Below are 24,713 nucleotides of genomic sequence, written 5' to 3'. Positions count from 1 at the left end.
ATGTATGTGCATGTGTGTGTATGTGAATGTGAATGTGTACATGTGCATGCCCATGTGTGTGGAGTCCAGAGCTCTGTCTCAGATGTCTCCCTTGGCTACTCTGAGTTTTAGTTTAAGGATAGTATTTCTTAATGAATGTGGGAGTTCTCCAATTAGGCTAGCCTGGATGCATGGCGAATGAGCTCCTTGGATCTGCTTGTCTCTTCTTCTCTAGTGCCAGAAGTACAGATGTGCACTACTGCCCCTGGCTTTTTCAGGGGTGTTGGGGATCTGGAGATCTGAGCACACATCCTCATGTTTCTGTGGTAAGTATTTTATCTTCCCAACCCCATTTCTGATATTCCTAATACACGATTTCCTGGTCTGTGTTCTTCCTTGTCTGAGAGGATTTGTCACTGTGATTGGAATTACCATTACTTTTTTTAAATTTTATTTTATTTTATTTTACAATACCATTCAGTTCTTACTTTTTATATTCACATCTAGAATCTCTGGTAGAGAGTACAGTTCCAGACACAGAATAGCAAAATCTCACTAAACTACCTTTTCTCAAAGACTCAGCAGATCTTTAAGATGAATTACTTTAGGGAGGGAGACACTATACTCATGAAAAAGCAGCTTTAGAAGTTCAATGACATGAATATTTTTGTCATTTACCAAGTTCTGGTCATTTTAAATAATGTATACTTAATTTTAATGTCTTGTTTCTCAGTTAGTGTTTGCCATCTTCAGTCAGAAATAGAGAAACAAATACAATTAAGTATTTACTTTTCAAAATTGGCAAATGTAAATAAGTATGAAATAATTTTAAATATTAAAATTTCAAGTGAGTTTATGGGGTAAGTATATAATCTTTTCCTTCTGAGGCTATTAAAGATTAAACTGCATGAAGACACTTGGGGCAGTCAACATTGGCCTTAAATAAATATAATTCTGTTGTAGAAATTGGAAGAAATGTTTCCTTTAAATATAACCACAAACTTGAAAAAAATCAAGCTACAGGATTAAATCTAATTGACTACTTCCCAAATTATATATGTCTGTATGTTGCTACTCATGGTTCCATTTGCTACTTCCTAGGAGAAGACAAATGAATATTTCTAGCTGGAAATAGTGCATTCATATCAACACATTTATTTTCAATGGAAGAAATTGATCCCACTCCCCACCCCCGAGTTGTAAAAAAAAAGTATAATTTTCTTCTCATTCAATGATGTATCAAGTTTGTTGTATAGAGTTTCCAAGAAGCATATTTGAAAAAAAATCACTGCTTTTTCCAGTAAGATAGTTACTAGGGGCTCCTGGACCACCAGGTCATGGACAAGTACTTAACCACAGTAAAATGTGAGGCACTTGTGTAAACTGTGACAAACAGTAGTGGGCAATGGCAGGTAGATGCAGACTGATGATACTTGATGTCCCTTCGTACATAAGATCAATGAATTCATGAATACACCTACTTCTCACCCACAAACTATGTTTATTTGATCAATATTCCACTGCAAATTTCCTAGGATCCAAGTGTACTAAAATACTATAGCATCTGGTGCTTATGGGTGCATCTTAGTGGGATCTGTATGAGACTAGCTAGGCTCCCAGGACCAAGGGCCCCATATATGGGGTAAATCAGCCTAAAAGAACACTCTGACTGCTGAGGGAGAATCAGGTTGAGGAGGGCAGTTCATTACCCTGTTCCAGTGTACTACACTCTCTTTATACATTTTTTTAATATTTAAGGAATGTATTTATTTTATATCCTGACCACTGTTTCCTTTCCCCCATCTTTTCCAATTTCCTTCCTCAACCTCCCTTCAGCTCTCCACCTTATCTACTCCCCCTCTGTTTCTGTTCAGAAAGGGCAAGCTTACCATGAGTATCAACAAAGCATGGCATATCAAGTTGCCATAGGACTAAGCACTTCCCATTGTATTAAGGCTGGTCAAGGCAATCCAGGATAAAAAATAGGGTCCCAAGACCTAGCAATAGTGGATAGGTAGCCTGAACTGGCCATCTCTTGTGATCAGATTGGTGACTATGTGAATTGTCATCAGAGAGCCTTTGCATGTTTTCAATCAATGAAAGCACAAAGGAATGAAGTGCAACTATAAAATAGACCTTATCCATATCTGAAGATAATAATATTCATTAGGATGGAATTCTTTTCACCTCCTACAAATTTGTAATCAGACTAAATTATTAAAAGAGTTGCAGGACATATTTAAGTATCTAATCCTCCCTTATAGAGTCATACAATTTTTAACTCAGGAAGAAGAACTTCTGATTTGTTGATCACAGAGAACTAAGTTTAAAGTCCACCTCTACCATATGTTAATGTGAGAGGCTCAGTCTCACATGCACAGATTGAGACATCACACTAACACAGCTTTCATTATATATCAGGGAATTAAGTGACAAAACCCAGTCAACAGAAGTTTGTCAAAGACCCTGTACCTAGCAAGCACTCATAGCAGCAGCAGATATTAATATGGGACAGACATGTGAAACAGCCAATGCCCAGGAGCCAATGACTCCAACCTAGATGACCTCCTTGCATCAAGTGATAATTATTTTTCTCATTGATCCTACTCTATCTATCTATCTATCTATCTATCTATCTATCTATCTATCTATCTATCCATCCATCCATTATCTATCTCCCCCCCCTCTCTCCCTCTCTGCATTAAAAATAATGTGGGAGCCTAGTATGGTAATACACATCAGGTCCAGCACTTAGAAAGCAGAGGCAGGAAAATTTCCACAAGTTCCAGGACATCCAGAGTTATATATACTGAGATTATGTATCAAAAATAAATAAATTTAGTGCTAGAGAGATGTCTAATGGTTTAACAATGCTGGCTGCTCTTCCAGAGGCCCTGATTTCAGCTCACACATCACATAACTCACAAACTCCTGTTGCTCTAGCTCCAGGTGGTCTAAGACCTTCTGACCCCAACAGGCACTGCACTCATGTGGTGAGCACGCGCGCGCGCACGCACACACACACACACACACACACACACAAATAAATAATTACTAACCTAACTAATTAACTAAGTGTGTGTGTGTGTGTGTGTGCTCATGCGTGTGTGTGTGTGTGTGTGTGTGTGTGTGTGTGTGTGTGTGTGTGTGTGTGACATTCAGGATGGTTCAGTGGGTAAAGGAACTTTCCACCAAGTCTGACAACCTGAATTTGATCTCAAGGACCAAGATGCTAAAAGAGAGAAATGACTCCTGAAAGTTGTCCTCTGACCTACACATACTATGGCATGAGTGCCAACACATATCTATGCATATCATACATCACACATGGACATGCACACAAAATGAATAAACACACATAAAAAGTCACCATTTTTAAGTAAATAAATAAAAGCAGACTGAGAGAGATGAACAAAATTGAACAACTGTAGTTCATCATGCTACTTTTCCAGAAAACTAATTTTCATGTCTAATATGCACCTTCTAAACCCACTCTACCTCTGCCCTGATCAAATGGTGTTACTGTAAATGGATTAGTCAATGATTTAGTCAGTGAGCTAAGCTACAAATAAGTGACTGTGCATAGGATTGATAGAGAGTACTCGGGTTTATCGGTAGGCAGTGTGGTGATATTTTCTTTGTGCTCTAACAAATAAAGCTTGCCTGAAGATCAGAGAGTGGAGCTAGCCATTAGTTAATTGTAGAAGTCTGGCGTTCTGTACAGACAGGAGACAGGAAGTGATATGACTGGGCAGAGGGAGGAAAAATACAGTGTAGGTGGGGACAGGAGCTCAGCCCCTTTCAGTCTGAGGGAGTCCTGGAGGTCAGAGGTGACTTTGGCTGCTCCTTTACTTCTCTGACCTTTTAGCATTTACCCTGATATCTGACTCCAGGTTTTTATTACTAAAACCAATTAGAATTTGTGCTACAGGTAGTTCCCATACGGAAAGAAGTTCAGGGTAAAAAAAAAAAAAATCCCTCATCTGAAACACTTATGAATCATTTTATCTTTTCAATTAATTTTTCAGATTTTATCATGTTTGCATATAGATAATAGTTTGGCTGAGGGGGATCCAAGTATAAGCATGGAATTCACTTATGTTTCGTGTGCACCTTCTGCATAACTTGAAGGTGATTGTACAAAGGGTTTTGAATGTGTTAACAATCTGACTGTGACTGGTCACATGAGGGCAGATAGAAATTTCCACTCATGGCATTTTGTTAATACTCAGAAAGTTTCAGGTTTTAGGCTGGAGAGACACTGGCAGTGTCAGCATGAGGAGTTGAATTCAAATCTTCAGAACCCAAGTGAAAGCCCAACACAGTAGTACATATCCACAGTCCCAGTGTTCCTATGTCAAGATGGGAGGTGAGCCAGGACAATCACTGCAAACTTGCTGCTCAACTGGTCTAGTATAGTTGGAAACAATAAAGAGAAGAGACCTTGCCTCAAACAAGGTAGTAGTAACCAGCTCCACCCAAGTTTGACCTCATACTTACATATGTGTAACGTCCATGCAAATCCACAGTCATACACTCATACACACACACACACACACACACACACACACACACACACACACACACACACGTACATGCACAAGCATACATACATACTAAAAAGTTTCATATTTTAGAACACTTTCAGATTTCATATATTTGAATTTGGTATGCTCAACCTATATATTATCTAAAAGGACACAATAATGCCCTCAAAATTAGGAACTCTGTAACAGCTCTGTGTTTTAAACCTATGAATTCATTTAGAATGCTTCCTTTCTGCAAAAGTGCTTTCTGTCAAACTTTTTTGTGTGCTCTTGATGAGCACAGTTCAACAAAACCAAATAAGTGTTTGCAGAAGCCTTGCAAGATGAAAAGTATGGAGTCAGATGCCACAGGAGATGATTGTACTTCGGATGAGTAAGACCCCACACTTGACCTCAGATAAATTAACTTTAAATAGAGTGGATGAGTCAGTGCCTGGAATGTAAAAATTCTAAAAGATCAAGGTTAAGTACCAAATGAACATGTAGAGACTTTAAAGAAGGAAGTAGAATAATGGTTATCTGGTAGAGGAAACGATGAAGAAAGTAAGTCTCTTTCATTCTTAGAAGTGTTTCCCTCTAATAGCTCTGATCCCCGGGCACTTTATTTATTAACATACAATTAAAATCACATTTCAGTACAATTATAATACCACCACATTTCCCCTTTTCTATTTTAATAAAAAGAAAAAAAGCAAAAGGTTATAACTAACAAAAGAAAAACTATGTACAAAAGAACAATAACTATATACAATATATACAAGTAATAAATACCTAAACAGGTATTTGACAAATCAGAGAAAATAATTCCATTATCTATCCTACTTTGGTAAATCCAAGATGTATCTAATGCACTTACTATCCTAATTAATTTTCAACTATAATTAACTAATCTTCAACCATAACTAACTAATCTTCAACTCCCTCAGAGTCCCAAGAAGAAAATAATATTAGCTAACAAAAATAAAAACAGGAAGTAGATGCAAGCAACTTCCAAAAAATTTGTGAGTTGACAGAAACGAGCCATAGACAGAGTGTGGCGGTGGTGGCACACACCTTTAATCCCATAGATCTCTGTGTGTTCAGGGATACAGCCAGCATTGGAGACATATGCCTTTAAGACCTGGGGGGCTGTACATACAGACAGTGACGAGGCAGTCACGTGTTTGGGTTTACAACCAAGGAGAAGGCAGAACAAAAGACTATGAAAAGACGGACAGACAGGAAATAGGTCTCTTTCTGGAAGCTAGGAGCTTGCAGGAGGAAGGGTAAGATTTTAGCTCTTAGCTCTGACCTCTCTCTCGGCTTTCTCTTTAAAAAAAAAAAAAAGAAGTGTTTCCCTCTACATCCTGGTATTGAGGCAAGGATCACTCAAGGAATAGAAAGATACAGGGACCAGTATCTTCTCTAGCCCTACAGGAGTGGGTGAAAGACTGACTTCTTAACAAGGTTCAGTACAAGACTAACAGCCTTTGGGGATCATAAAGGCAGGAGTATGGAAACTCTGGCTCCATCTGTCTTACAGTGACTCACGTTGCTTATCTTAATACCTCAGTGTCTTTATCTATATAAAACAATGATTTCTTCTACACAAGTGGGAGAACAAAATGATATGAAGCAGATAGATAAGCTGGCCATCTAAAACAAAGGAAGCTCTAAGGGTGGTTAGGGGAATGATGAGAGGAGGGTGAGAATGGTGAAGGTGATAGTGATGGTGATGGTGGTACTGTTGCGGTTCAAGCCCTGCCTATGAGTGGGCCATAGTTAAAGGATTTCTCAGTTCTTGCAGCTTTAGAAAGGTAGCTATCTGCCCAATGATTGTGCACAACTTTAGAATGGTAGGATTTTAGATATGTTCACCTATTTAGTGAAAATACCAGGGGTGGATATAGTCACATTAGGAATATTTACCGAGTGTTTATTGTATGCCAAACCATATGTGCCCTTAATTCTTTACAGTAACAGTACGTAACAGGTTCTAATATTATTATTTTCTATTAGGTAAAGATTCAGGCTTAGAAAGGTTTCAGCATCTAAGATTATATTGTCATTATGATGAAAACACATCCAAACTATCTAATTGGCTACTGCTCAATTACTAAGGAATAATATCAAGCATTTTGTCCTTGGCTCTATTCTCATTCTGAGGCCTGGCTACCATGTCCAGTTCTTCAGGTGAAGAGGAATGATGATTGTATCCCCTTGATTTTGCTTTTCTTCTATACCCATATCCTCCTGTCAAACAAGGAACTATTTCAGAGAACAGCAATATCTGTGGCAACCTGGTACTGTCAGAGTGATGCTTAAAACAAGATATCAAGAGAAATGACACCGGGCGGTGGTGGTGCACGCCTTTAATCCCAGCCCTTGGGAGACAGAGCCAGGCAGATCTCTGTGAGTTTTGAGGCCAGCCTGGTCTACAGAGTGAGATTCAGAATAGGCACCAAAACTATACAGAGAAAACCTGTCTCGAAAAAACAAAACAAAAAAAAAAAAAGAAAGAAAAGAAAAAAGAAAAAAATGGCAACCCAACCACAATACACAGACATGGCAGGGGTGAGTTATGGAACACTGCAATGAGGCCCCAACATTCCAGAGTAAGACCAATACTATCAATGACACATTTTGTGCTATGGGCTGAACTAAGTGTCTGACATGATTCATTATACGTAAGACTTAAGTCTTATAAGAATAGAACTATTATTATTATTTAAAGATAGAAATAGTGAATCTTAGATATTCAAGTGGGTACCCAAATGATTAGCAAAAGAGGGAGTTCAGCTATGTTTAACACCTATATTCTTCTAAGACAGTGTCTTACTGTGTAGTCCATGCTATCCTTGAACTTACCATTTTGCCATCTCAGGCTTCACAGAGCTGGGGCTGTAAACATGTCTCACTGGGAACAGCCAGCACCTGTATCTTTAACTCCATGCTCTATTGCTTCTCATTGAAATAAACATCACAATTACCAGACTCCATCATTGCTTTCCAATGTCAAACAAATCCAAGGAAGTATTGGGAAAAGACAGGTGAGGGAATACTGATGATTTTAAACAAGTTATTTGCTTTGTGACACTGTCTTCTGACACACTTCGTAACCAGTTATCAAGAAACAGCAAGCAAAATGTAGGCAGCAAGCATGTGCCCCCAGGTGTCTGGTGAAACAACATATTTGGCATTAAAACTTATCTCTTCCAGAAAACAGTGGTTCCAGTGGTTGTTTAAACTAGAAAATCTTCTCTAAATCATAAACCAAAAAGCAACATTTCATTTATGTAGATCAACTTTTCTATCTGAATCCTGCTATTCATCTACTGTCCCGTTTCAGGATTTATGCACAAAAATACGTTAAATATGCAATCTCAAATGTGAAAAGGTTGAGTGAGAGGGAGCTATGATGCCTCAGTGTGTGGTTGGGTTTTTTTAAATCTTAATTCTATTATCCTAACTCCATCCAGCTTAATTATAATGAATAGAGAATTACACAATTACCCTCTGTTCTGTTCCTCAAATGCTATATTTTGATGAAATTCACTACATGCTGCTCTCCCCCTGAACACTAAAAATGGATGTGTGTTGATATGAAATGTGATATAATTACAATTAAAATATACCTTACATAATGATAGTGTTAAAATAAAATTATAGATGTGTAGAGACAACATGGTCATGCATTTTGAGTACAATGCATGCTCACAGCAAAATCTGGTAGCTGAATGAATGAATAAACATGATTTTGGTTTAGCCAAAGAGGCTATTTGGTAGCTTCCAAGTATCTAACATCTAAAGCAAGTTTAAAACCAGTGAGATAAAATTTATCCCAACTATGTTTTCAGCTTAAAAGGTGACTTTGGGGGCTGGAGAGATGGCCTATCAGTTGAGAACACTGGCTCCTATTGCAGAGTACCTGAGTTCAGTTCACAGTACCCACTTTGTAGCTTACAAACATCTGTAACTCCAGTTCCAATGAATCCAATGCCCTCATCTGGCCTGGGGGTTGTACTGGACACACAGGTAGTAGACATACATACATGCAGATCAACACTCATAAACTAAAACGAAATCAACAAATAAAATTTTAGATAGTTGAATGAGAAGCTGTGGGTATGGCTTAAGGGGAGTGTGTGTGTTTATCATGCAGGAAGTCCTGGGTTCCATCGCTTACAACAAAACATAAATAAAAATTAATGTAATAATTTAAAAGTTAAGCAACGATATAGAATTCCTGTTGGGATTTCTCAAAGTAAGTATTTATGTGGGTATTTTACAATAAGTACATTCTTTACTTTTCTTGAATGCTCGCATAACTTTCTTTTAACTTCAACATGTGTACAAAATGGCAATTTCTCAACTGTCAGTAATGAAGTATAAAATAATAATGATAAATATTAGAGTATAAATATTTGTGAATTAAAGTGGCACCCAAATACAATAAAATATGGTTATAATTACATTATCAGAGACTATGCTAGTGTTATGTTGATGGTCAACCTGAGAGGATCTGGATCCACAAACCTCCAGGATCACCTCTAAGAGATTACTAAGATTCAATTAGCCTTGGAGCAGGCCTCTGAGGTATTATCTTGATTAGGTGGTTGAGGTTGACACCATTTCTAAAGGCAGGTGGCACCATTTCCCAAGCCTGATCCTCAACCAACAAAAAGAAGAAAATTAGCAGGACATAAGCATTCATCTCATCTTCACTGAAATACAGCCTCACACTCTTGTCATGAGGACATGTGAACTATAAGCCACGATGAACTGTGAGCTAAAATAAGCCCTTTCTCCTTTAAGATGCATTATCGGGATACCTCATCACATCAATGTGAAAAGCAACTAATACAGGGAGAAAGACAAAAAACCAAAATGTATCTCCTAAATATTTATACTGTGATAGCATCTTTGTCATTGTTGTTGATATCCTGGGGATCATACAACATAAAAAGCAAGTGCTCGAGCACTGAGCTATATCCTCAACCCTGAAGTTGCATGTAGTATCTCTAGTTTATACAGTTGCATCTCTAATCCAAATCCTTCTTCAGAATTTCAGACTTACATATCCAATTATTCATTGAACATCTCTACTTGGAGTTCAAGAAACCAAATATTCTATTTTCAAAGCTGATTCTGAATCCCTCGACTTGCTTTACCTAACCCACTTTTTACATCTCAATAATAATCTCACTTTTCTAGATGCCTGAGTTCCAAATTTTGGGTTCAACATTTTCTCCTTTCTTGCCTTCACATCCAATGTTCTACTCACTGGGAAATCTTATCTCAAGATTCAAAACCAATCTTTTTGAAATCTCTTCTGGTAGCATCCTGGGTAAAACTACCAGCCCAATATCACCTGTTTCTCCTTCCTACCTGTTTTCCTTCACTCTGCTCTTTGCTCTCATCCTCAGTACCACAGACATAGTTAGCCTATTTAAGCAGAACACAGATCATCCCACACCTCTGTTCAAATCCCACCACTCCCTGGCTATGTTTAGAGGGAAAATCAAAATGCCTATAGTAATATCCAAGGCCTTTCATCATCTGCTCATTACAGCCTTGACCTCCTATCTTGCTTATGTTTCTTCCACTCCATTTCATCATCCAACATGTCAGTGCCATGTTTCTGCCTTAACAATTGTGACACCGGTCATTCCAGCTTCTGGGCAACAGTGTTCCTATGAAAGAGATGTGCCGGCTCAAGTCTGACTTCCAGTCCTTGCTCAAATATCAACCTTCAATTCCATCCTGAATATTATATTTATAATTGGAACCCTCCTTTATATACCTTCTCCTTTACTATGTTCTGCATTGTTTTTTCACACTTCTGGGTTTCTAATGTGCTTTAGCATTCATTTCTACCACCTGTTTCTATGAATACCAATGGTGCACACTGAGAGAGAGAGATTTTTATAGAAAGAGAAACCTTACAGTTTTGAAATGGAATGCCCCAGTAGTTGGGCATGTACACACAGAAGAGGCTTAGTAACTATTTCTAAGTAAAATTGCAAGTAGAGAAAGCAGAAGTAAAGCTGAAAGCATTTAACTATTGGAATGAAATTTGAACTAAAGTTGAATGATGTCCGCAATTAATTCTTCCATAATCCTGAACCAACATAATTATCTGGGAAGGGTATACATGCCTGTAATTTCACTACTCTGGAGGTGAAAGCAGGAGGACATCTGAAAGTTCAAGGTCAGCCTGGTGTACATAGTAAGCTTCAAGTCATCTAGGACAGTATATTGAGATCCTATCTTCAAAATAAAACTAAATAAAATAAATGGAGAGAAAAGGAGAGAAAAAATTAAAATTTCAGAGAATTCATTATTCATTTTAATCACTTAACAAATTGTTTTATTGAATTGAATTGTTAAAATCTCAAGCTCAGTTATTAAAGTCTACATACAGATGTGTGTTTATACATATACATATATGTATGTGAGTGTATATGTATGTATATATTTAAGTATACACACACATATATATGTGTATATATAATACAATATAAATGATGTTATAGAGAGACATTCTAGTAAAAAGCAGAGTGAAGAGTATAACACATTATTGTTGCTATAGCTATTCTGTAGCAAGTTTAATAATCTTGATTATTTGGCAGTCATAACACCTAATTACAGGACAACAATAATGAAATTTACTGAACACAGAGGGCATGTTTAACTTAGTACTAAACCAGTTACATACCTATTCCATGTTATCTTCACAATTACTCCATCAGATAGGTATTGTTTTAAAATTATTTATCATTATGTGTATAATGTATAGACATATGTAAGTGTGGGGGTGTATTCATGTCCTGGTATTTATACAGAGGTCAGAGAACAACTTGTTGGAATTGGTTCTCCCCTTTTACCATGTGAATTCCAGGGATCTCTCAGGTCATCAGGCTTAGAGGCAAGTTCCTAGACCTGCTAAGCCATCTTGTGGGCCCAGGAATGTTTTTTTTTTTTCATTTGCTCATTTGAAAGATACAGTCATTGATGATAAGAGTGATTCCTGTTTGAGCAAGTCAGTAAAAAAAAAAGGTGGCACATATACATTTAAACTTAGATCTAATTCTTGAACTTGACTGTGAACAGTCAGTGACAGGAAGGGGTTTCTAATGAGAACCATTCCTGTGATGTCTGCCTGATCTGTTGCCTTCATAGAAGTCCAGCTTGAAACACAATAAAAATGCTTGATCTCTGTTTTAACAAACAGAAATAGCCTCCTCTGAGCAGTATTGCTAACAGGCTGAGCCTTTCTATGTGGCTTAGCTGACACCGTCCATCAGCACTCAGAACAAGCAGCAGCAGCTGCTCCAGGAAGAAAGCATAACACCCAGAGATGGAGAATTCTGCAGATGACCAATTATAAAACTATTAAGCTGCAGCACTTTCTGAGCAAGAGGCAAAATAATCCATTAAACTGGAAATTCCTACCCTTCCCTCCACAGCCCACACAAACATTAGTTTTGCATTTATTAGGATGTACTTCCTGCGCTCCATCAACTTGACTTTCTGCAATTGTATTAATACAGTCCCCTCACTTGGCGCATATATCTAAATGATGGATTTCCTCACTTGAGGTCTTGAGAGAGTGGAGTGAATAAAATAAAGTTTAGGACACACTGTCACAATCCATAATGACAAGCACTGAATTGGAACAGGAGGAAACATCTTTTCTCATTTATTTAATAAGAGACATTTACTGTGTATTTGTGTCCACATGCCTAGCCACTGTTTGAATACTGGAGGACAGATGTCTTTCACTGGGTGACAAGAGTTTGTATAAATTTCTAGGGGTTTACACAATCTTGCTCTACAATTGGAATTCAGTATTTCTATAAACAGATATAGGTAAACAATTGACAAGGTTGATATCTTTAAACCATCATGATTTCAAGGTAGGGAAGTATGTAATAATTTTTAAGCTTCTCTGCATTTGTATAACAATTGAACACTATGAAAAGTGATTCATGGGGGTGGGCGGGGGGGGGGGGGAAGGAAAGTGATTCATTTTTTGGTGTTAACAGAAAAAAATTTAAGTCTGTCAACTTTGCCTATCAACCAGGTAGGTGACTTTGGACTGCAAAAATCCCCCTTTTAAATGCATAGTAGTACAACAATATGGGCATGTAGTATCATTGTGGCAACCAAATGAGATGACATTCTTAGAAGTACATGGCACAGTGATTCACATTGAGAACTCTAACAATTACTACCATCACTACTAATACTGAAAGTAAATTAGAATTCCTCACAAAATATGATGCATATCCCATATCATTGTAAAGTGACATACATTATTTTTGATGCTATGATACAGTAATGGCTCAGGAAACATTTAATAGTAAATATAGTGGTAAAGAAGTTAACTGTCAGTCCATGGGGATCTCATACTATTAAGAATAATGTAATGATACTTCTCTCAGATAAGTATTTTCTTTTAGAAGGATTTATTTCTATGTTTTTTTTTTAAACAGAGTAACATCAATGTTGTTATGTCAGTTTGGAAATGTTCATTAATTAATTAGCCTGACTTTACATTGTACAATTGTTGTCCTCTAAATACTGATCATGTATGCATTTTAGTTGCTGGGAACATGAGTTTGCAACTATTCTTAATTACCTATTTAAAGTCAAAGGGGACGAGGAGTGGAGTCAGGCTTGTTGCTTACTGTACAGGGACCTGGGAGTTTAATATACTTTGTACTCCATTATAGAATGAAAATGCTTCTGTGCCCTAGGGATATCAACAAAAGATTTGCTTTAATGAAAGGAACTGAGTGTGGCTCCACAGCTCCTAGAGAGGAGGCCTACGGGCTACAGTTTGCATCTAAAGTATCTGCCTTCTTTCTCAACTGCATGCAGACAGGAAAGAAGCAACTGCAAATGTGAAAAGCAAGTGCAACCACCACTCACATTATGAAGAATGAGAAAGAATATGGTGCTTTTGAACAACTAAAAAATGGGCATAAAGACAACATCACAAACTAATTTTAGCTTGAAGAATGCCAGTCACTACAGGAAATAAACTGTCTTCCACTACAGGTATCAAAAATCGAACTCAACTCAAGGGCAATAACTGTGTTTCTTCTAATTATTTTAAAGTGTGTGTGTGTGTGTGTGTGTGTGTGTGTGTGTGTGTGTGTGTGTACATGAAGCATGTGAGTCTATGGACCACAGTGCCTTTGTGGAGGCCAGAAAACAGCTTTATGGAGGCTGTTCTCTCCTTCCACTTCTACGTGCATTCAAACTCAAGTCACCAAGCTTGCAGGACAAGGATTTTACTAGCTGAGCTGTTTGCCACTGTTTTAAAGGCATTTTCTAGAAATTCTGGAATTAATCTTGATTCAGATTCAATTGACTTAGGGGCTCCAGGTCAGGAAAGCTCAGGCTGTCTGTCTTCTCCTCAGCCTTGCTTTTCCTCTGTCTGATTGGCTATCAAGTCTCCTGGTGTTGATGCCTCATCTCCTGGGCACGCCACCTCACAATTCCCTAGTCCTGAACTTCCAGGGAGCAAAGACAATATACTCATTATTTCTGACAGAAATCTCTTCGGAGGATTCTGATATATGTAGACCCAGGTGCCCACAACTAAACTAGTCATTTACTTTACTTAACCTGAGCCATGTGACTTAACACTGGGACATAAGAAGGGTCTCATTATTTACACCTTTCTAAACAAAGAGGCTTAAAGTTATTATAAGACAAGATAGGGTAGGTCACTGGACAAAGATTTAACTGCTAGTATAATCCTGAGCGTTTCTAATGCCTATGACTTTTGGTAAATGGACCTAAGTTCAAAGTGGAAGAGCAAAAAATGATGTCCTGGGTTTTTCTAAAAGCCAGTGTGATGCAAACTAGACAATAGGATTAGACATTTCCAGAGACTAGACTGTACCTGTATATGTGTTTGTTGTGTGTTCATGTGAACATGTTCATGCATGCGTGAATATGTGTGCACACAGCACATGTGTGTACAGACCAGAGGTAGACATTTAGTGCCTTCTTCAAACATTTCTCTACCTAATTTTTTAAGACAGGGTCTCTCACTGAACCTGGAGTTCATTATGCCTGGCTTGTGCTTGGTGGATCCAGACTCAGGACACCATGCTTGCAGTCATCACTTTACCCACTGAGCCATCTTCCCAGCCCCTAGAATCTAAATTTTAAACGTAGAATCTAGATGAAGGAAATGAGGCCTATACAAGTTAACTGACATGTTTAGGGTAACAGGAGTGGCATTCATAGCACTAGAATACATGGTGTAATTCACCTAATGTCTTTTTAAATCATATATATCCTGTACGTATGTTGAAAGCAGAACACTTTTGATTTCTTATACTCAAAATGTCTGTGAAATTTACCTAAATGCCATCTTTGTTTCAATTATTTTAAGAGAAAAAAAATGCCCAGAGACATCCTAATTAAATGGATTGTATATGCATAAAATATACATGAAGGTAGCTTCAAATATAGCATGTGGACGTTTTGATTTCTTCCCTCTCTGCTCTTTTAAAAATGCCCCTTTAAAAATTTCCCACTCACCATCTGTTAGGTAAATTTCCTACAACACAGTAAGTGTGGAGGCAGAGGTTGTTTCAGGGATGATCCAAATGGCAGTGATACCTATATTTATGCGATTTTAAAGAGTAGGTTAGAGTTGCCTTAAAAAAGAAGCCCCTTCCCCCACCTAGAGTAATCCAACATCACCCTATGAATTGATGAGAGAGAGAGAGAGAGAGAGAGAGAGAGAGAGAGAGAGAGAGAGAATGAAGATAGGCATCTAAGTATAAAATAGTGTCCTAAAGATTTAATGTTACATGCAAGTTCCAGTGAATGGAAAGAAACCATTGACACACTTGCAGATGAATTTCATTTATGATACAAAGTTCATAGGCTTAGATTTGTACTATTACATTCAATAATGGTACAATTTCTCAAGCTAGCTATTTCAACAACAAAAAACTACACACACACACAGAGAAAGAGAGAGAGAGAGAGAGAGAGAGAGAGAGAGAGAGAGAGAGAGAGAGAGAGAGAGAGAACAGATGCCATGCAATTCTGAGCTCACAGCCTAGATCATGCCAATGCACATAAAATAGTATTCTGTTAGAATCAGGATGTGAAAGTCATGAAAAGAGGATCCTTAATCACAATGATCTTCTTCCTCAACACCGTAATGTTTCTCACTTATGGCTATGAAAAACTGTTCAGGGGAAATTCATCTTTCAGCCACCACATTATGTAACCTCCCCACTTTAAGCCATGCCTATCCTGTGATTAGTTTTTAAAAATATGTTACTCCTCGTCAGTAATAATTTATGTTTAATCTTTCTGAGCATTAAGAGAGTATTATTCTGCCCAGGCTCAGAAACAAATCTCCAGAAATTCCTCCCCAATGCTTCTTTGAGGCTGAAAATGCATCGCGGGGCAGTTGCTGTGATTTAATTCTACTTGGCAGAGCCCTGGCCACAAGCTAATTTCATTAGCCTCAAATTCCTGGATTTGAAAGACCTACTAGATCTGATTCTTGTTCTCAGACATGTCATTTACTAACCTATTCAGGAAAGATACAGGAGAGAGAGAGAGAGAGAGAGAGAGAGAGAGAGAGAGAGAGAGAGAGAGAGAGAGAGAGAGAGAGAGACTGACCTGACTTTCCAGACCTATCACTGGCCTTGCACACCCGTAAGAAGAGAATTCCGAGGGATGGAAAGGCAATATTTACATCTGAGTAGTCATCCCTGTTCAGGTCTGCATTTTACAGTTCTGCCCTGGCTGTGCTGGCAGTAACAGCATTTGTTGTATCTCTGAGTATCTCATTACTTCCTCCTGGCCCCCAGCACTCAGCATCCCCTCATTTAGTCTGCAAGTACCTCCTCCCCCAGGCTACAGGCTCATCTCACTATAAATTCATATCTCAAGTGATCAGTTTGGCATGGTCCCCACAGCCACCCACGAGGACCAGAGCAAAGAATAAAACTCAAATCACTGTAAAGCTCAGAATTCAGTCATTTGGAGGAGTTTGTTTTATATAGGACAATTTTAATTGAACAGAACCCAATGGTTCCAGAGGAGATTCACCTCCTCGCCTTTTCCTCTTCCTCTTTTTGAAGGAGCCTACTGTTATTCTACCTTTATTCTCGTTAATCATGTTGCAGGTTGACAGAAGCTGGAAAACTAGTGGAACTTGCAGTCTAGGGGATTCTAACACCACATTTAAAAAAAAAAAGCCACTAAAAATATCTACGTGAAATACAGAGACAGAGAAGCACACTGAGATATATGCTCATATCTGTGTTTGTGCATGCACACGCATGCACACATACACACTTACTTCAACATGAGGAATGGCTAAAGAAGGGTGCATAGTAACTGCTATGCCCAGTTTGCAGCACACGCCACAAGTTGGAGCATCCCTCTCACTGTCAGCCTCTTCTCTATAACTACAGGTGAGAATCGGGGCTTCTTTTGCCTCAGCTCTACAATCCAACATGAATAGCTGCAATTTGCAAATTAGAGGAAAATGACAGTGTTTTCCCTGAATGGTTTTAGTCCCAACCCACACTGTTCACACTGGCATTAGGTTCCATCCCTCCCCAGCTCAGAGAACAGGGGAGGGGGTAGAACACCAGCCATTTGTTTCTTTGGAAGTTGCCTCAGTTTTAAATGCAACTGAAGAGAAATCAGCTCCCCCTGGAGTCCCTTTGCACACTGTCCCTAGCTTCATCTGCAATGACTTTCTTAACTTAAATATTTCACTCTGTTTCAGACACATAGGCCCAGCTGGGATGATGTCCATGTTCCCATTGAGGAGAAAAGCAGGCAGAGAAATAACACTAAAATGCTAAATCCAGAATGAGCAGCCCACCCCTCAAGGCTTGGGAGGGTACACACACACACACACACACACACACACACACACACACACACACACACACAAACACACTAACACACTAACACACACTAAACATCCTCAGGTATTGTCTCAGCTCATCTTTTCATCCTTTCTGTAGCTACAGCATCCCCACTCCCAAGTTGTCCAGCTTCAAGCTCAGAGATGAAGGAAACTCTTTTGAGTTTTCATGACAAAAGCCAGGGGCTGTTCCAGAATGCAAGCAACCTAGCATTAAGGTTGCCCTCAAATCACTTTAGGGGAGTGCGAGCAGCAAGAAGTCTCCATGCTGGCACACTCAGGAGGAATCAGGATGCTCCAGAGATCAGAGGGGCCTCACTAGCTTCAGGTGAGCACCTCTGCTGCTGGACTACAAACTTCCCACTCCTGGAGATCAGGCAGGTCCTGTGCTGGCCTGACCATCATCAGCAGGCCCCTCTTAAAATTCACACTCTTAGGGGAAACATGCCAGCAAGAGTCACTTTTTAGACTTGGGCAGCAAAGTCCTGAAGGGATCATCTTGCACAACTAACAGAAAAGGCTGGCTGGATTTGACTACTACCAAACCTGGGAGCAAGCCTTGGATTAGCAAAGTCGCAGCAGAACTGACAAGAGGCAAGAACTTGGGAATAAGGAAAGGAAATAGAGGCTGAGAAGGGGCCATGAGGAGGGGTCTAAAAAGGATAACCAAATAAAGAAACAGAAAGAAAAAAAAAAAAAAGCATACACGGAGACCCGGTCAGAGAGTTCCGCAAACTCAAAACCCTCAAAGCCATCCATTTTTACTCAGAGCAGCCAAGGAGGCACGGGTTCTGAGGCTGCAGGGACCAGAGGCAGAGCACTGCAGTTGGACCCACTGCTCATCAGTCCTGGATCCGCCTTCCTCCTGTTTTGGAACCCAGGACATGAGACCTGCATGCCCCCCGCCCCAGTACACCCTACTGTTCCTGGGCAGAGCAGACTCTATCTCCAAGCTCAGATCCTGGGATTCGGGTGTGGGGCTGCATTAGTGAGGGAGAGGGACTGGGAGTAGAGGGAGCAGTCAGTGAAAGCGATTTTATTTCGCAGTTAGCATGAGCTCATCCCCAGCTGAGGTCTGAAGTGGCAGCAGAAAGCTAGCTGATCGCCCTGCTCCTGCCACTGGCCGGACTGCAAATGCAATTTAGGCGGTGCACAAAAATTGCCAGGAGGAAACCAACTCTGCGGGGATCACGTCAGCAGGCGGGGTCTCCCTAGTGGGGCGGGTACCCCATGCCTCTGATGGAGACCGGCTACAGGTCGGAAATTCAACCCCAAAGAGATGGGCAATTAGCATCCACATGCGGGTAAACCCCAGCCCTCAGTTGAAGAAGGGGCTTCTTGAGGTCTTTGTGAATATTTCCACGGAGTCGAGGTTTCCTAGGTGGCTTGGGCATGGGAAGCAGGGGAGTTGAGAAATGCCATTTTTCAGAGCATCTTCTCATTTTTCATATTCCGTGTGCCTAACCTGCTCCCTTAGGAGCCCAGGCACTTTTACAAGCCTGTTTCCGACCATATTTCACTCTAATGCAAACCCATTTAAATCATCGCCTTGTTTTTCCGAAGATTGCTTCTTGTAAATGGGACCATAAATCCGGGGAGTCAGGTCGGATGGAGTGGAGCATGGACAGGGAAGACATGAAAGAGGAGTAAACTAAGCAAGGAAGATACCTCCTTGGGTGGGGTGGGAGGGATTCGGCAGGATCTCCAGGGAAGAAATGCCGGAGTGCTGGCCTGACCCCTGCAACCCACGAAGTCCAAACCAGCCTTTAAGGTTAGAGCGCAGGGAGCCACAGAATGCTCCTCCCCAAAGGGAGCGCCCCCCTACCTGGAAAAGCCTCAAGATGTTGGCTACCATGATGGAGACGGAGCTCCCCGAAGCCCCAATCACTCCAACTACTTTCTCTGGCTTGACGAAAACCGGGGGCTCGCCGTTGGTGCAGCGCACGTCGGAGGTGTCCTTTTGGATGAGCGCCTGGACGAAAGTGAGCGACTGTTCGAGCGCATAAGTGTCCCTGGAACAAGTGTCCAGGATCCGCGCGCCTAACGTTACGTTGGGCAGCAGGTTGGGATCGCTGTTGATTTGGTCTAGGGCATAAAGCATAGCTTCCAGCCTGTGGATCCCGTTCTCCCTCTTGATGTCGCCGCAGGGCACTCCGCTGGGACCCTTGGCGTGCACTGGGAACAGCCCCCCAAGGGTGACGTCCCCCTCGATCCGGATCGAGTGCGGGGCGTACATCTCCTGGCCGCGCGCCGCCGCCGCCAGCACGCACAGGAGCACCTCCAGCACGCAGCAGGGGAACTTCATCAAAGTCAGGACGCGGAGCAGCTTCCCCAGCTGGACCATGCCGCTCCTCCGGATGCTGCTGCGGTGGCGGCGGCGGCGCTGGAGGGAATGCTGGTGGGCTCTCCTAAGTCCGGGCTTCTCGAGGTGAGCTCCTTTGGGGGAAGCCCGGGGACTTCTGTAGGCACAGAGGGTGGAGGAGCCGGAGGAGGTGCAGCGGGAGAGGGTGGGGGGTCCCAGGGCGCCAGCTAGCCTTGGGCACCTAGCGCTGTGGCTCTGCTGGCCCGCGCGCCGAGCTTGCGCTCCCCGGCTAGCGGCTCGCGCTCTCCAACAGCCAAGCACTGGGGAGAGGGCAGGGATTGCTATCGCTTTAAATGGTCGTTGGGCTCCCTCTCCTCCTCCTCCTCCTCCCACTCCCTCTCTCCCTCCCTTGCTTGCTATCCATCTCTCCCCACCCTTCCCAGCGCCCGCCCTCCCCACCGGTTTGCATCATCACGCAGGGAGGGGCTGCGTGCTGAGGTAAGGGGGGGTGGAGGAATGGGTGGGTGGCCCGGGAGCAAGGAGGTTGCCTCTCCAGGGGAGTTTCGTGGTCCCCAGGAAAGCCAGGGATTTCAGGATAGCAGGATACCAAGGGAAGCTCTTGTCTCCAACTCTGGAATGGAAGCCTCTAGTCCACCAACACCCACGCCCATGTTCTAGGAACCGCAGACCTACACTTGGGATGAGATGGGGATATGGGGGCTGACTGATTCGGAGCCCCAAAGTCTGAGCCTTTGACTCTCAGCTCTAGCAGAAAGAGAGGCAGTCCTGAAGTGGAGCAGCCAGTTGAAAGAGGGCGGAAAAAGGGGAGACCCCCGTATCTATGACTGGCACTCTTGTGCTAGCTTATGCTCAGAAAAATACAGGACAGTCAGTAGCTTGATTCGTGACTTAACTATCAGCTTCTCCAGGAGAAGGCACCCTCTAGCTTAGAGGAAAGCTGAAGCCAAGGGGAAGCCTAAGGGATGGTACTGCACCCTGGATCTTCCTAAAGGCTAATGCTGGCCGAACTGTCCACCTTCCTCAGCAGGTCTGCAGCAGAAACTGGGATCCTGTCGGTGTGGTGTCTTTTCCTTTCTTTCTACAACAGAAGAAACAACTAAGAACTCCAGCACTTGCCCCACTAGCGCTGAGGTGGCAGGTGTAAGGCTCCCTCCTACCTATTTCCAGAGATACTTCTGGGCTGGTGACAGATTTTTTTTGTCCTTGTTGTTAGGAAAGAGCATGAAAGAGGTGAGGGTAGGAGGAAGAAAGGGGAGCTGCAGAAGTCTCCTTGAACATGAGGGATGCTGTTTTTCACTTTCCTTGCTGGGGATTCTAGGAACAAAGCCAGGATGTTAAGGCAGGTCCCACTGCAGTGCCTCCTGGAAGGTACCCCCACTGAAACTTAGCCCTTTAAAGCAACAAGTGGCATTAGCTTTGTTACAGGGAAATTTAAAATTTCTCTGGGACCTTAACGCAACTGTTGGTGATGCTTTCTGTTGGAGTGTATAAAAGCTATACTAGACACATTTGAGGGTGGAAAGAAAGCCAAAAACAAGGCCATGCTTCGTGTTGTTGGTGGGAAAACTATTAGATATAACATACAATGCTGTTATATTGCCTCCAACAACAACTACCTGTGTGTCCTTGGCATTTCAGTGCCTCTGCCTGAGTTTTAGTTTTCCCATTGGGAAAATGATGAGATTGAGTTGGATGCCCTCCAACTTATTTTTTAAATCAAATACTTTGTTAAAATAGGCCACGTCCCTTTGGCTACGGTGCTCTTTTTAGGCCAACATTCTCTGTTGCTTTATGCTTAGGAAAACAGCACAAAGATCTCCACACTCCATCACCAACATTTACTGGCGATGAGGACTGCATGGGTTAGGTCAGGGGCTTCTGCTGTCTATTCTTCCTTCCATAGGGACAGTCCTTCACTTTCTTTCAGGACATATTCCTCTCTATTTCAATTTTTATGGTTTTTTGAACTGAGCCTTCTTCCTATAATCTAGGTGTGGCTTAATAGTTCATCTGCTCCTCTAGCCATAGTGTCAAGGTCAACCGAGGGAATAAAGTTCAACCAGAGTCTTGCAGAACTCATCCTGGTGGGGCAGCCAGGATGGAGACATGAGGTTGGGGGTGGGAGTGGGGGTTGTCACTGGAACTAGACACATGTCGATGGATTAGAAAAAATTAGGCCCTCTGCTCAACAGAATTCATGTATCTTTTCTGGAAAACTCTTATGCCCTTCTGATTTTGTAAGTACAAGATATTTTACTGTCATCTTCTACAAAACTGTACTGTGATTCATATGCAAATTACATACAATATGCATATCAGTCACCCTCAGGCTGGATGCCTTACTACACAAATGCACACACAACCTAACTTTATTCCATGATGGCTCCTGCTGTTTGCTGCAGGTCTGCACCTTTGAGGATGGCCCCTGTTCTACATACTGTGGAACTGGAACGGGGACCTTTTTGAATCCCAGACTAAGATAGAGGGCAGTGATGACAACAAGTTCAAGTGGGGGGGTGACAGAGAAAGATGGAGACACACATGGATAAAATGGATATAGACAATGATGACATGAATGAGGTGAGGGGAAGAAGTAAAGGAGAGAGAGATTAGAGGACAGAGACACACATACAGGAAGACACATAGTAACAGGCAGATAGAAAGGTATTCCATTAAAGTACATGGGTGCTCCAGATCCAGGCCTTCTTGAAGGATTGTTTTTGTTGTTTTCCATTTACATGGTAGTTTCTTTCTATTGTTTGACATAAAAAAAAAAACTGGCTGTAGTTACTCTTCTATTGCCATGCTTTAGATCAAACCCCAGATTGAAATGGCTTGGGTAGGATTCTGTCAAGATATAATCATCTAAATTGAAAGAGAAGAAAAAGCAAATGAAACAAATGAAAGGCCTACTATGGGACATGATGACAAGGGCTGCTGAGTTTAAACACCAGTAGCTTGGGCTATCTTTGACAGAGATGGAATCCTATTTTTAATTTCACATTGTTTTATGAAGTTGATGCCAAACAGTACTCAGAGAGATGAATAACAAGTAATAACCAGCTTTCACCTGTGCAGGTATTCATCCATGTCTTTCTCTACCATTCTCCTCTCATAGCTCATGGTAGTCCCATGAATATCTTGTAGCCATTTGTTAAAGGTTACCTCATTTGGTGGCTAGTTTTATATCAACTTGACAGAAGCTACAGTCACTGAAGAAGAGGGAGCCTCAATTGAGAAATTTCCTCCATAAGATTGGGCTGTAAGCAAACCTGTAGGGCATTTTCTTAGCGATTGGTATGGAAGTGCCTAGCCTAATGTGGGCATGTCTCCCCTGGCAGGTGGTCCTGGATTCTATAAGAAAGAAAACTGAGCAAGCCATATGGAACACGCCAGTCAGCAGCAGCCCTCCATGTCCTCTGAATCAGCTCCCATCTCCAGCTTCCTTCACTGTTTTGTTAATAACTTCCTTCAGTGATGCACTATGATGTACAAGTGTAAGCCAAAAATTGTAAGCCAAACTATTTTCTCCAACTTGCTTCTGATCATCATGTTTCATTACAGCAATGGTAACCCTAAGATATCACTCTTTTCTCTTTTCATTCTCTCCAAACACCTGGCAGCCAGAATTATATCCCTTGTAGTACATTGATTGTGTTTGTAAGATTCTTAAGGATATGAAGTGGGGTGTTAGTTATCTCTTCATTAAGGACAATGTTTTCAATGTTGTCTGTTTCTAAGATTTGCTCATGGTTGAGTGAATCAAAACTGATTCTCTTACTCTGCTGCTTTTACCTGGAAGCAACCAGAAACAAAAATAAACAGAGAAGAAATATGGACACATAAATTGCCCAGCCCTTAGTCACTATGTGTGGTTTCTGGAATATAATGGATAATAAATGTTCTTTGAAACACTCTTGTATAGAAAAAAATTGGAAGACTGAAACAGCCTCACCTAACCTTGAGGCACTTGATCAACTTTCATGAAAGCTTAGATTGGTTCTTCTAGAGTTAAGACCTCATTCTCAGACCAATAACTGAGCCTACTGTCATAAACTGCCTGAAGGAGGTGAGAGACACTGAGCTCCTTTTTGTAACTAGACACTAGCATACTTGAATCACATAGAACATGAAGTCTGTTACCAGAGAAACTACAAGTGATACTAAGCCTGCAGAATCACTATGCATTTAGAACCCACATCATCACATTCATTTTTCTATATTTAGCCACAGTGGAGAATCCAACCTTTCATATTAGGTACTCTATTTTTGCATTGAGTAGATAAACTGAAATCTACCCATAGAAATAGTTCAAGTAGAACTTGGATAACCACCATTCTAAGGGCATATTTAGCAGGAGGAGGAGAATCTAGTTTTGGCCAAAGATGATATATTATAAAGCGTGTCTGTAGGCTTGATTCTGTCTAAGCGTTCATCTTTACTCATGGCCTCACAAAAACCATCTAACTGAATTATAAGAGTTCCATCCTATTTTTTGTTGTTGCTACTGCTGTTCAATTTTGTTTTCTAGATCAGCTCCATTTTAAATGTTTTTTTAAATTTTTATTTTATGTACTTGAGTGTTCCTTTTATGTATGTATGGGCACCTTGTGCACGTGGTTCACACAGAGGAATGGATCAGCAGTTAAAAGCACTTCCTGCTCTTCGAGGGGATCTGTGGTAAGTTCCCAGAGCCCATATGGTGACTCACAACCATCTGTAACTTCATTACATGAATTCGGGTTACTTTATCTGGACTTCCTTAGAATCAGACACATGTTGAACATATATACATACATGTAAAGCACTCAGATGCACAAAATGAAAATAGATATATTAAAATTATCTCAGTATTAATAAATATTATATTAATGCATTTGTGTTAAGGTTGAATGTTTTCTATGGATAAGCATTACCATGACCTTTTGCTTTTCAAATGTCCCTAGAACAT

General features: G+C 41.0%; 1 protein-coding gene and 1 long non-coding RNA gene across 3 annotated transcripts in view; one reads left to right on the top strand and one right to left on the bottom strand.

Moving 5' to 3' along the window:
• Grm7 (glutamate metabotropic receptor 7) overlaps nt 1-20,157 on the bottom strand; it is a 905,956-nt gene extending 885,799 nt beyond the window's left edge. For both annotated transcript variants that reach the window (XM_042273759.2, XM_042273760.2), the window contains exon 1: nt 19,265-20,157. In XM_042273759.2, the coding sequence (XP_042129693.1) occupies nt 19,265-19,783 (519 nt within the window). In that variant the 5' untranslated portion in view covers nt 19,784-20,157. The remainder of the gene's footprint in view (nt 1-19,264) is intronic.
• On the top strand, nt 20,110-23,676 carry LOC121828079 (uncharacterized). The gene is made up of 3 exons (XR_013050059.1): nt 20,110-20,239; nt 20,787-20,902; nt 23,104-23,676. It is a non-coding gene; the product is annotated as an uncharacterized LOC121828079 (long non-coding RNA).
• Nucleotides 23,677-24,713: the final 1,037 nt, after the last annotated feature.

Source organism: Peromyscus maniculatus, chromosome 3, assembly GCF_049852395.1.
Source record: "Peromyscus maniculatus bairdii isolate BWxNUB_F1_BW_parent chromosome 3, HU_Pman_BW_mat_3.1, whole genome shotgun sequence".
NCBI lineage: Eukaryota > Metazoa > Chordata > Mammalia > Rodentia > Cricetidae > Peromyscus > Peromyscus maniculatus.
This window is presented reverse-complemented; position numbering and strand designations above follow the sequence as displayed.